Source organism: Dendrobates tinctorius, unplaced genomic scaffold (assembly GCF_039654945.1).
Source record: "Dendrobates tinctorius isolate UK_male_01 unplaced genomic scaffold, ASM3965494v1 ptg000192l, whole genome shotgun sequence".
In the NCBI taxonomy this organism is placed as follows: Eukaryota; Metazoa; Chordata; class Amphibia; order Anura; family Dendrobatidae; genus Dendrobates; species Dendrobates tinctorius.
In genome coordinates, this window is record NW_027361859.1 from 8,515,052 (window position 1) to 8,529,339 (window position 14,288).

At 44.2% G+C, this 14,288-nt stretch overlaps 1 protein-coding gene across 3 annotated transcripts in view; it reads left to right on the plus strand.

Annotated features, from left to right (window-relative positions):
- Window positions 1-14,288, plus strand: part of LOC141055847 (uncharacterized) — a 34,424-nt gene that overhangs the window by 6,997 nt on the left and 13,139 nt on the right. For 2 of the 3 annotated variants that reach the window (XM_073552563.1, XM_073552564.1), the window contains exons 3-6: window positions 7,147-7,277; window positions 7,407-7,586; window positions 7,669-7,792; window positions 7,873-7,970. In XM_073552563.1, the coding sequence (XP_073408664.1) occupies window positions 7,185-7,277; window positions 7,407-7,586; window positions 7,669-7,792; window positions 7,873-7,970 (495 nt within the window). In that variant the 5' untranslated portion in view covers window positions 7,147-7,184. Of the gene's footprint in view, window positions 1-1,158; window positions 1,242-7,146; window positions 7,278-7,406; window positions 7,587-7,668; window positions 7,793-7,872; window positions 7,971-14,288 lie in introns of all 3 variants that reach the window. The other variant, XM_073552565.1, reaches the window with a different exon arrangement.

Below are 14,288 nucleotides of genomic sequence, written 5' to 3' on the forward strand. Positions count from 1 at the left end.
TGAACAATATCAACAATTTCAAGGTTACAAGTCCATCTCCAGAAATCTTGATGTTCCTTTTTCCACAGTCCAAAACTTTAGACCATGACTGTATTTCATGTGTTTAAGCTCATTTATCAATTCTCCCTAGGCTTATATGACACAACTTTTTGGTAGATTTTTTTTTCTTTTTTTAATGTTTTCCAAAAACATTTTTTTTGTGTGTATAAGGGCTTGTTTTTTCTAGACAATTTATCTTTTCCAATGTCCCCATTCTCAGGTCCATACTGGCCTCTGATCATAACTCCAGTTAGGTGATTGTCTATTCAATTTTAGGAAAGGGCAAATGGAATATGTGATCAATTGTATCACTTATGAAAATGGAAGCAGAGGGGCCACAATGAATATTACAGGGTTTCACAATGGCAAAATGGCTGCTTTTTTTCCCCAATGCTGCACTAAATTAATACAAATTAATGCATAATTTAAGTTGTGTTTATACGTCTAGTCAGACATTCTATTAATTTGTTCCATTTTAGAAAATCACATACGGAATGAGTAATCCGTCCCATCAATTATGCAAACCTAAGCAGAGGGAACCCATTGAGTATTACTGTTTAGTTTCCTTTTATAGGGTATGTGGGCACAGCATCTTTTTCATGCAGCAAGCCCGCCCCAAACCTGTCAGGTTATGACTGTGAATCGCAGCCAGGACCTGCCGCTAAAAATCACAAGTGAATTGGTGCTCTGCCCGTGATTGCTAACCTGTAAAATGCCGCTGTCAATCACTGACAGTGTCATTTAGCACTCGCCAACATATGTGCATCCTCTATGCCCATGAAGTGATTGCAGGTCGCCAATGTGTTATCATTAGAAATGAGCAAACGTGCTTGGTGATGCTCGGAATCAGGGCTGTGAAGTCTGAGTCAGAGCCCATTTTGGTGGAGTCGGAGTCTGAGTCGGTATAAAATTGACCGACTCCTAAAATATATAATAAATTGGGTACAGTAGTTCAATGCAGTTTGTGGGGCATATTTTTTTTTCATAAGAATTTCTGACAGTTATGAAATGTCCTATATATGTCTGTCCTATTCCTGATATAAGGTCTAGACTTTTAGCTGAGATGAATCTGTGCTACAGTTTATGTTTATGATAAGTAGTAAAGCTCCTCCTTTACAGATAAGGGGAAAAATTAGCACACAGGGAAGGAATACCTGCATTAATCTCAGAACTTCTGGAGTGAACAGGAAAGTAAGATTAAGGTAAGTACTTCTTAGAGCATATCTAAACTTTCAATAAGCTGTGCATAAATCAATAGTCGAGTATATGTTATCTCTGTATGCTTGATGTTTTTGTTTGTTTTTTTCACTTAGCTCCTGTTTGGAGAAATTAGCTGCTCTGATGACTTATAACATCTCAAATTCGGAAATACAGTAACAGGATCGATGGAGACATATATATTTTTGTGTGTGATCTGGAATATGATTCAACACAAACATGCTCCCTCCCTCCTCCCGTCTTCACAGACTGTGAAGACATATGATGTGATGCAATTAGTGAGCTCTACCCTGAGACAAGCCTGACATTGAAAGTTCAGAGTAAAGCAATCTAACAACATATTTTACAAACTTTATACTTATCATCTGTCCTATTGATTTATGCAAAGATTGTTTCATTTCCAGTGCATGATTCCCTATTCTTGCAAGAATTTCAATATACCTTTTTTTTTTTTTTTTTACAGGACAATATTATTTTGAGAGCGAATTTACATAATTACAAAATGTCTAAGAAGCATCTTATGAAGTCAGCTGTATTTGAGCATTTCACAGTGACTCAAGATAAAAAAACATGTTGTGTGTCAGTGTATAGGTGACCCAGATTAAAACAAATGCTGTCATGCCAAAATCAGTGCATACTCAGGCAGTAATAAAAATGCTCCTTCAAGAGCTTCCAATCTAAAAAGACATTTACAACGCTGCCACCCAGAAGTTTTTCGAAGCTGTGATTGAAAAAGATCACAGCAGCACCAAAAAAACAGCAGTTACAAGATATTTTCTAAGTGAAAAAGTTACTGTAACAATGACAGCAGATGTGTTTAAAAGACAACTCATCAAGCTTGTTGTGAAGGACAGTGTACCATTATCATTATTTGCACGACCAGCTTTTACAGCTCTTAATGGAGAAATAGCCCGCAAACTTGGTGTTTCTCTGGAAAGAGAAAGTATTAGAAAATTAGTCATTGAAGAAGCCCTTAACCAAAAGGAAGATCTTAAAAAGACTCTCAAGAGATGCTTTGTGTTTCTTAAAATGGATACCTGCACACATCACAGAGTGAACTACTGTATTTTTCTATCAACGTTCAATATGTTTGTGACAGCAAAAAAATTGTTACTAAGACACTGGCAGTAAAAGATACTAAAGCTCATCACAGCAGCCAGTTTCTCCAGACCATAGTGGAAAAAGTTCTGCAAGGTTATGAACTCAAAAAGAACAGTTTCTTGCTATTGTAACGGACAAGGCTTCAAACATGATAAGTACAATTAAACTGATGAATGAGAATAATGAAGGTGTACAGCAGCTAGAAGAACATTTCACATTCATTATGTCATTATGTTGGAGATGGAAGGCCACAGTCCTGTTCCCATAACGGAGGAACAAACAGATATTACTACAGAAGAACAGCAAAACGATTCTTTACAATTTGATGATCTTGTTGAAGCTGCTTCACACCTCTTTCACCACATGCTCTGTATTGTGAACATGCTGCAGCTGGCAATAAGAGATATTCTGCAAGAGGGACATGCTGGAACTCTGATTAGCAAAGTGAGGAAATTGGCTATTGCTGCCAGAACCCCTAAAATTGATTCCATCTTGAAGAGACGTGCTGGAAAAGGGGCAATTGTGGATCAAGCCACTCGGTGGGGCAGCAACTCATAGAATCATAGAATCGTAGAGTTAGAAGGGACCTCCTGGGCGATCTGGTCCAACCCCCTGCTCAAAGCAGGATTCGCTAAATCATCCCAGTCAGATGTCTGTCCAGCCTCTGTTTGAAGACTTCCATTGAAGGAGAACTCACCACTTCTCGTGGCAGCTTGTTCCACTCATTGATCACTCTAACTGTCAAAAAGTTTTTTCTAATATCTAATCTGTGTCTCCTCCCATTCAGTTTCATCCCATTGCTTCTAGTCTTTCCTTGTGCAAATGAGAATAAAGTTGATCCTTCTACAATGTGACAGCCCTTTAGATATTTGTAGACAGCTATTAAGTCTCCTCTCAGTCTTCTCTTTTGCAAACTAAACATTCCCAAATCCTGCAACCTTTCCTCATAAGACAGGGTTTGCAGACCGGTCACCATTCTGGTCGCTCTTTTCTGAACTTGCTCCAGTTTGTTGATGTCTTTTTTAAAATGTGGTGCCCAAAACTGGACACAATATTCCAGATGAGGTCTGACCAAAGAGGAGTAGAGGGAAATAATGACTTCACAGAATCTAGACTGTATGCTTCTGTTAATACATCCTGGAATTGCATTTGCCTTTTTTGCTGCTGCATCACACTGTTGACTCATATTCAGTCTGTGATCTATTAGTATACCCAAGTCTTTTTCACATGTGCTGTTGCTTAGCCCTATTCCTCCCATTCTGTATATGCTTTTTTCATTTTTATTGCCCAGATGTAGTACTTTGCATTTCTCCCTGTTAAAAACCATTCTGTTAGTTGCTGCCCACTTCTCCAGTTTATTTATATCTTTTTGAATCCTCTCTTTCTCTTCTCTAGTATTAGCTATCCCTCCTAGCTTTGTGTCATCAGCACATTGAATCAGTTTACCCTCAATTCCTTCAACTAAATCGTTGATAAAGATGTTGAACAATACAGGGCCCAGGACAGAGCCCTGTGGTACCCCACTTGAGACATTCTTCCAACTGGATGTGCAGCCATTTACGACCACTCTTTGGGTCCGATCACTAAGCCAGTTATGAATCCACCTAACAGTTGCCTTGTCCATTCCATACTTAGTCATTTTTTCAATAAGGATTGTATGAGAGACTTTGTCAAATGCTTGCTGAAGTCAAGATATAATATATCTACAGCATTTCCTTGATCCACCCAATCAGTGATTCCGTCATGGAAGGAAATTAAGTTAGTCTGACATGACTTATTAGTTACAAACCCATGCTGACTCTGTTTAATCACTTCATTCTTATCCAGGTACTGACATACATGTTGTTTAATAATTTGTTCAAAGATCTTTCCTGGTATAGAAGTCAGACTCACCGGCCTATAGTTGCCTGGGTCCACCTTCTTCCCCTTTTTGAAGATAGGAACAACATTTGCTCTTCTCCAGTCTTCTGGGACTTCTGTTCTCCAAGAATTTTCAACTATTTAATGATTGAGCGATTGCTTGAGCTGAAACCCTTCCTTGTAGATATGACCAACCCTCAGGTAACACTACATGAAGGTCAATGGACACAGGTGGCTGAATTGAAGGAATTGCTTCATCACCCATTAATAGTGATTAAAAAGTCAATATCATATCGTTATAGAGTAATTTGTACAAGGTTTAAGGTGCAGCGCAAAGCAATCCCAGTGGGATAAATTTAATCAGAATACAGCTTATGGTAAAGTGACAGTGCTTTAAGTTAATTTATATGACCATACATAGCAAAGAAACTGGACACCAGTGCAGTCAAACTATGAGGCCCCAGGGGCTGGCTGTGTGGCATGCAGAGCATCCATGGGTAAGATACTTTTAATACTGGGTCTGTATATGCTGTCATTATGGGGTCACTACCGCTACTATGCTAAGATGATTAATTTTTCTTGGGGCCTCATAGTTTGACTGCGCTGGTGTCCAGTTTCTTTGCTATGTGTGGTCATATAAATTAACTTAAAGCACAGTCACTTTACTATAAGCTGTATTCTGATTAGATTTATCCCATTGGGATTGCTATGCAATGCTGCACGCTTTTTGCTGCACCTTAAACCTTGTACAAATTACTCTATAACGATATGATATTGTCTTAATGTTGTCTTGGTATCTATTATATATGAGATAAATAACATTTGTTTTTGATTTTATTCTTTTTTGGTGGATTTTGTACTCTGATTCTCCTTTTTGTATTCAATATTATGGGGAGTTATTCCATGGCTAATGCATGCGGTGGTTTGGGCACTATGACCTAGGACCATTATGTAACGTGTCTTGTTCCAAGGATCTTGTTTGTTATTGTCATATACACTGTAGAACCACCGTTGTGTGAAATTTATTTGGTTTGAAATTAAAATAAAAATTGGGCTGCTACAGGTGTACACATTTGGTTGTTCAAAAACTGACTATTGTCATATATACTGTAGAACTAGATTTGAGTGAAATTTTGTTGGTTTGAAATAAAAAGAAATATTGGCCTGCATCAAGTGTACAAATTTGATCCCTTGGTACTCGGTCCCCAGCTGCCATGATTTTTCCCAGTGTGGCGTCCCAACTTTGCACCGAAACATGTCCAGGAACATCACCTGTGCCCTTACCATTGCAGTTACTGGGATTGTCCACTTAATGACCGACATGTAGATAAGCGCTTGTGACCAGGAGCACTACATTTCCCTGACGGCACACTGGGTGAACATTGCGGATGCCAGGGCCGAGTTACACCCTAGAACAGCACATGTGCTACTGATGCCAAAAATTTCTGGCCTTACTTCTACCAGGATTTCCTCCACCTCCTACACCAGTTCCTGCTCATGCTCCATCTCCGATGTGCTATCTCAGAGCACGTTGTCCACATCAGCTGGAACCTGGAAGATCTGCAGCACTGCCTCAGCGAAGCATCAACAGGCTCTGCTGAAGCTAATTTGTCTAGGAGACAAACCGCACACCGTGGCAGAGTTATTGAAAGGAATAACAGACCAGACAGATCTGTGCCTCTCATCGTTTAACCTACAACGAGGCATAGTCTTGTATGATAATGACCGTAACCTGCTGACGGCTGTAAAGCTTGGCAAGCTCACACAAATACCAAGCTTGGCTCACGTGCTCAACTTGGTAGTTCAGCGGTTTCCAAAAACCTTCCCAGATTTTCCAGAGCTTCTAGTCAAGGTACACCATATCAGCGCCTATTTCCGCAAGTCAGCCACAGCTGCTGCTCTCTGACAGTGCTGCAGTAGCACATGCAAGTGCCAGCTCAGCGCCTGGTGTGCAACTTGACTACGCGCTGGAACTCCACACTGCAAATGCTGGGAAAGCTTTGTGATCAGTAGAGGCCAATTGTGGAATATCAGCTCCAACGTGCCCATCGGTATTCTGGTCAGCCTCCACACATAACTACTGAAGAATGGGCATGGATGTCTGACATTTGTGCTTTTCTCCGCGACTTTGAGGACTCCATGAAAATAGTGAGCTGTGATGACGCCATGATCTGCGCAACGATCCCTCTTCTGTGCCTACTTAAACAATCGCTGCTGACAATTAAACATGAAGCTTTGTATGCTGACCAGATGGAGACGGAGGAAATCATAAGATAGGGAGATACTACCCAGCCCAGCTTCATCTCATCTGTTCACTGCAGTTTTGGTAAAAATGAGGATGTGGAGGCTAAGGAAGAGAAGGAGGAACAGGAGCTATCTCAACAAAGGCTGTTTGTTTACTCATGTCTGCTGTTCCAAGGTGCCTGTCTCCATACTCATCTCTGGTGTTACAAGATACCTGTCTGCATAGTCACATTTCATTCCAATATGGAGGGTTGCTTTCAGAATCACAGTGGAGGCAAGCTTAAGGATAATGTCCAACTGGTTTCACCTTTTTAACTTGTTCAGAATCTAAAATGGAATCCTTGTTCTGAGGACTGAAGGAACTTTCAACTATACGTTTACAGCAACAAAAAATATAGAGTGTCTTCTTTTCCTCTTCTTTCCAAAATTATCATATGGTGATTCGTTAATCGTTATATAAAAATTGATCACTACTTTTTTTTAGATTTAATATTCCTTGAGTTCCCTATGTTATTAAATGTCTTGTAATTTAACTGACGACATATACTTTGTGTGTCTGTGTCCTCCAGATTTATGAAGCCCTCTACCACATTATTATTTTATACCGATATCACAACTCTGGTGATTGTACTTTTACATGGGACTTTGTATGTTTTTATATTGGTTCATATTCTTTACATTCAGGTACCTACAATATCAGATCTTCTATCTAAGATAATTTCATGATAGACCCATCAAGGATGGACAGGGAAAGGGACAAGATGGAGAAGATATTACACCTCACCCTAGAGATCCTCTTCCGGCTGACGGGAGAGGTGAGAGATTGTGATGGTGTCACATTACATCATTCTTATCTGTGGGAATAACAGATGGACAGAACTGGAGAGGTGAGGACTCTGGAAATGTCTGTAGTGAGAATTATTAATGTGTCTCTCCATAACCAGGATTACACAGTGGTGAAGAAGACCTCTAGTGAGCGCTGTCAGGACCCTGTGTCTGAGGGATGGGGAAGACCCCTGAGCCCAATCACAGGGCCTCCACCTCACCCCCTGATATATGAGGACATCAATGACCAGAAGATCCTAGAACTCATCTACAAGATGATTGAGCTGCTGACTGGAGAGGTGACACTGCTGGGAATGTTGGGACATTATACAGTAACGCTATGAAGGGATCGGGGGATGACGGTATCATTATATGTGTCAGGTTCCTATAAGATGTCAGGATGTCACCGTCTATTTCTCCATGGAGGAGTGGGAGTATTTAGAAGGACACAAAGATCTGTACAAAGACATCATGATGGAGGTTCCCCGGCCCCACACATCACCAGGTAATAGACAGGACTAAATTCACAAGGCCTATAATTATCTGTATGTAAAGAATGAATTCAGTCCCTGTATGTGTTTCCAGATCTATCCAGTAAGAGGACAACACCAGAGAGATGTCCCCGTCCTCTTCTTCCACAGGACTGTAAACAAGAAGATCCCAATGTTCCTCAGGATCATCAGGTAGATGGAGAGAAGGTGTCATGAGATCCCCCTATGATGTGTAGACGGCTGTGAAGGTCTTGTGCTCAGTCTTGTTTTATCCACCGGTATTATGTTTTATACAGTGCCTTGCGAAAGTATTCGGCCCCCAGGAACTTTTCAACCTTTTCCCACATATCATGCTTCAAACATAAAGATACCAAATGTAAATTTTTGGTGAAGAATCAACAACAAGTGGGACGCAATTGTGAAGTGGAACAAAATTTATTGGTTATTTTAAATTTTTGTGGAAATTGGAAAACTGAAAAGTGGGGTGTGCAATATTATTCAGCCCCTTTACTTTCAGTGCAGCAAACTCACTCCAGAAGTTCATTGTGGATCTCTGAATGATCCAAGGGTGTCCTAAATGACTAATGATGATAAATATAATCCATCTGTGTGTAATCAAGTCTCCGTATAAATGCACCTGCTCTGTGATAGTCTCAAGGTTCTGTTTGAAGCACAGAGAGCATCATGAAGACCAAGGAACACAACAGGCAGGTCTGTTGTGGAGAAGTTTAAAGCCAGATTTGGATACAAAATGATTTCTAAAACATTAAACATCCCAAGGATCACAGTGCAAGCGATCATATTGAAATGGAAGGAGTATCATACCACTGCAAATCTACCAAGACCCGGCCGTCCCTCTAAACAAAACAAGGAGAAGACTGATCAGAGATGCAGCCAAGAGGCCCATGATCACTCTGGATGAACTACAGAGATCTACAGCTGAGGTGGGACAGTCTGTCTATAGGACAACACTGAACAAATCTGGCCTTTATGGAAGAGTGGCATTTCTCAAAGATATCCATAAAAAGTGTAATTTAAAGTTTGCAACAAGTCACCTGGGAGACACACCAAACATGTGGAAGAAGGTGATATGGTGAGATGAAACCAAAATCGAACTTTTTGGCAACAATGCCAAATGATATGTTTGGTGTAAAGTCAGCACAGCTCATCAACCTGAACACACCATCCCCACTGTCAAACGTGGTGGCAGCATCATGGTTTGGGCCTGCTTTTCTTCAGCAGGGACATGGAAGATGGTTAAAATTGATGGGAAGATGGATGGAGCCAAATACAGGACCATTCTTGAAGAAAACCTGTTGGAGCCTGCAAAAGACCTGAGACTGGGACGGAGATTTGTCTTCCAACAAGACAATGATCCCAAACATAATGCAAAATCTACAATGGAATGGTTCACAAATAAACGTATCCAAGTGTTAGAATGGCCAAGTCAAAATCTAGACCTGAATCCAATGGAGAATCTGTGGAAAGAGCTGAAAACTGCTGTTCACAAATGATCTCCATCAAACCTCACTGAGCTCGAGCTGTTTGCCAAGGAAGAATGGGCAAGAATTTCAGGCTCTCGATGTACAAAACTGATAGAGACATACCCCAAGTGACTAGCAGCTGTAATCGCAGCAAAAGGTGGCGCAACAAAGTATTAAGTTAATGGGGCTGAATAATATTGCACGCCCACTTTTCAGTTTTTGATTTTCCACAGAAATTTAAAATAACTGTGATAAAACACTCCGGGATCGCCTTTGCTGGGGTCAAAGGTCACGTGCGTTCAGCATGAAACTCAGGCGCAGAGCTGGGATTCGTGTATAACTGACACTGGGTCAGGTTTATTAATGGTGAAAGCAATGCATAAAGAAATAAAACATAAAACAAATCCTTGCCTGTCCGGCACTAACTAAACAATGGACAACCTAACTATCAACTGGCGGGCTTCTCCCGTCCAGCCAAACCACAGTTGCAGTGGGCACTGTTTCCACTCACGTGTGTCTCTCACACAGACAGGCTCTCTGTGTCCCCAGGCTGAGACACTCACACAACCACCTGGCATCCTTTTATATCCACCTCCCATTATTCATTAGTAAGCAGGTGCGATACTGACCAGACTAGGCCACATAGGAAAGGAATCTGGGTGAGATATACCTGCCCTCATCCACTATTCCCACATGATTCTCACATATCCCCCCCCTCTGCTCAGACCACTCCGGTCGAGCAATGACACCCGCCAAACAGTGCACTCGGGACAGGGCATCTGCATTCCCCATCTGTACCCCTGGGCGGTGCTCCACCGTAAAAGTGTAGGCCTGCAGGGCAAGGAACCACCGGGTCACCCGGCTATTCTTTTCCTTGTTCAAGTGCATCCACTTGAGAGGGGCATGGTCAGTGATCAGCCTGAACTTTCGGCCCACCAGGTAATATTTGAGGGCCTCTAGAGCCCACTTAATGGCGAGGCACTCTTTTTCTATGACTGCATACCTTTGCTCGTGTTTATTCAGCTTCCTGCTGAGATAGAGGACTGGGTGTTCCACTCCGTCCCTCACTTGTGACAGTACGGCCCCGATACCGGTATCAGAGGCATCCGTTTGTACCACAAACTCGCTGCGGAAGTCCGGAGTCACCAGTACGGGCTGAGAGCAAAGTGCCCGTTTTAGGCTATGGAAGGCTTCTTCAGCCGCTAAACTCCATTTAATCATGACGGAGTCTTTCCCTTTTGTAAGATCCGTCAGGGGGGTAGCGATGGCTGCAAAATTGGGTATGAACCGGCGATAATAGCCGGCGATCCCCAGGAAGGCTTGCACCTGCTTCTTGTTGACAGGTTGTGGCCAGTCCTGAACCGCCTGAATCTTATCAACCTGGGGTTTAACAACACCCCTCCCAATTACATACCCCAAATACCGGGCTTCTTCTAGCCCGATATGACATTTCTTGGGGTTCGCGGTTAGACCTGCCTCCCACAGGTCGTCAATCACAGCTTGTACTTTCTGGAGATAAGTCTCCCAGTCCAAGATGTAAATGACAATGTCATCCAAATAGGCCGAAGCGTACTGCCTATGCGGCCTCAGGTCTCGATCTATCAGTCGCTGGAAGGTCGCCAGTGCTCCGTGCAGTCCAAACGGCATATACACATACTGAAATAGACCTTCCAGCGTAGCAAATGCCGTCTTTTCTCTGGCAGCATCCGCCAAAGCATCCCCCTTTGTTAGGTCTAGGGTCGTAATATACCGGGCTTTTCCTAACCGATCTTATTAACTCGTCGACCCGGGGCATAGGATAGGCATCAACTTTTGAGACCGCATTCAGTTTCCTGAAGTCATTGCAGAACTGGATTGTGCCGTCCGGTTTAGGAATTAACACAATCGGGCTGGACCAAGCACTGTGCGATTCCTCAATGACACCTAACTCTAACATTGCCTTCACTTCTCGGGAAACGGCTTCACGGCGCGCTTCCGGAATTCTGTAGGGTTTCACGTGAACAGTGACACCAGGTTCTGTTACGATGTCATGTTTCATTAGCGTAGTCTGCCCGGGTTTTTCTGAGAAAAACTTTTGGTTGTGAAGTAGAAACTGCCTGACCTCAGTCTTTTGCCGCTCCGAGAGAGTCTCTGCAACCCGTACCTCCGGTACGGTATGCGAGCAGACGGGACGGGCCAGCTCCGCTGACAAGGCAGACCGATCTTTCCAGGGTTTTATCATATTTACATGATAAATCTGTTCAGGTTTCCGTTTACCTGCCTGGTATACTTTGTAGTTTACTTCACCAACTCTTTCCTTAATCTCAAAGGGGCCCTGCCACTTTGCCAGGAACTTACTGTCCACCGTGGGGACCAGGATCAAGACCCTATCTCCGGGTGCAAACGTACGGATCTTGGCGCCCCTATCATAGATTCTTTTTTGGGCTCCTTGAGCCTGCATCATGTGTTCTTTGACGATAGGCATAACAGCCGCAATACGGTCCTGCATTTTTGTGACGTGATCTATCACCGTTTTAAACGGAGTGACCTGACCCTCCCAGGTTTCTTTTGCAACGTCTAACAGTCCGCGAGGACGTCGGGCGTACAATAACTCGAAAGGCGAGAACCCCGTGGAAGACTGGGGCACTTCCCTGATGGCAAAAAGCAAATACGGAAGTAAATAGTCCCAGTTCTTTCCATCCTTGTCTATCGCCTTTCTCAGCATCTGCTTCAGAGTTTTATTGAACCGTTCGACCAACCCGTCTGTTTGAGGGTGATACACGGATGTGCGTAACGGTTCGATTTGTAACAATCGGCAGAGCTCCTTCATTACCCTGGACATAAAGGGGGTCCCCTGGTCGGTTAGTATCTGTTTTGGTATACCGACCCGACTAAACACATGCACCAGTTCCTTGGCAATCGTCTTGGTGGCCGTGTTACGCAAAGGTATGGCCTCCGGGTAACGAGTGGCATAATCCAAGATGACCAGGATATGTTGGTGTCCACGTGCAGACCGTGGAAGGGGCCCAACTAAATCCATCCCAATCCTCTCAAACGGGACTTCAATAATAGGTAGGGGTACCAAAGGGCTACAGAACCGGGGCTTAGGTGCAGAGGCTTGGCAGTCAGGACAAGACTCACAATATACACGAACATCGTGATGCATGCCGGGCCAAACAAAACAGTGTAATATCCTTTCGGTGGTTTTCTGGACACCCAGGTGACCTCCCATCACATGTCCGTGGGCCAGGTCTAGCACCTGCCGCCGGTAGGGTTTTGGCACGACTAATAGTTGCACCGTGTCTTCCCCCTTTTTCTCTATCTGATAGAGTAAATCATTCTCCAGAACCATGTAAGGATATGCCAGCCTAGAGCCAGGTTCTACGGGTACCCCATTTATCACTTTTACATTTGTCCTAGCCTGAGAAAGGGTAGGATCCTTTATTTGCTCGCTTTGGAAGTCATCTTTCTGAACTTCTAAATCCGGCAAACGGGGAGGTGGACGGCTGTCGGCCTCCTCCTCTTCGCCGGTCTCCTCCGTATCACCCGCCATGACTGAAAACGGGAACTGTAGGTCATTTCCAGCCGACTCTTCCCCCGAGTCTTCCGGGGAGACCTCTTCCAGGGGTTCGGGACCCACACGCGCCCGGGGAGACGAATCATGTACATTATTACCCTGGGGTATCAACTGATTCTCCCACAATTGCCAGAAGTGGGGAAAATCCCGGCCCAGGATAACATCATGCAATAACGCCGGGACAAGTCCCACTTTATGTTGCACAGACCCATAGGAAGTAGTAATGCATATGACCGTGGTGAGGTACGAACAGGTGTCTCCATGCACACACGTTACAGAAAATTTGTCTGATGGTCCAGTCGGGGCTGACACCAGACTGGCCTTCACCAGAGTCGCCACACTTCCCGAGTCTAACAATGCCACCACATTTTTTCCATCAACAGTTAAATCACACAAGTGTTTTTCCACCTCCTTTTGACCAGCATTCACACTCACTACCCGTGCAACCATAGACATGCGGTTTTTAGAGTCTGTGACGTCGCACTGCATGGCTTCAGTAGTGAGCGGACAGTTCGCAACAATGTGTCCCATCTCTTGGCAGCGGAAACACCTAACGGGCCCCTTGCTTAGACCATAGTTCGTTACTCTCGGCCTCGCAGTACGGGCAGTCCCGTTTTCCTCCCCCACTGTCTTAGGGATTTTTCCATCTCCCCTACTCCCTCCAACAGTCTTACCGGTTCCACGTGGAGACGATGAAGAACGAGGTGGGGTAGCCTCGTCTCGGAGTCCTTCCGCCACGGAGTAACGTTCAACCAGATCCACCAGTTGATCTGCCGTCGTAGGATTTCCATGACTTACCCACTTCCTCAGGGCTGGAGGTAGAGCTCTCAGGTACTTGTCCATGACGACTCTCTGGATTATCTCTGGCACTGTCAGCACCTCGGGTTGTAGCCACTTCTTCGTCACGTGGATCAGGTCGAACATCTGTGACCGCGGTGGTTTATCCGGCTGATAAGTCCATTGATGCACTCTCTGTGCACGGACAGCGGTCGTCACTCCCAGCCGGGCTAAGATCTCGGCTTTCAATTTGTCAAAGTCCTGCGCACCTTCAGGTTCCAAGTCATAATACGCCTTTTGGGCCTCACCGGAAAGAAACGGGGCAATCAGGCCGGCCCATCGTGCCTTCGGCCATTTTTCTCGCACCGCCGTCCGTTCAAACGTGGTCAGGTATGCCTCGACGTCATCTTCGGTCGTCATCTTCTGCCATAACCGACTCACGTGAATTACTCTCGACTCGGCTTCCAGGTTAACCTCATGTAGGCTTGCCAGGCGCTGCGCCACCTGCTGGAGAAGCGAACGATCGGTAGCTGTCATGTCCACCAACTCCTTCAGCTGGGCCATCATCACCCGATTAGCTTCTTGCTGGACGGCGGTGGACTGTACCAGCGCTTTCACCACGTCCTCCATGCTCATGCTTGCAACGTGATGCCCGTGTTCTCCACCACAATGTGATAAAACACTCCGGGATCG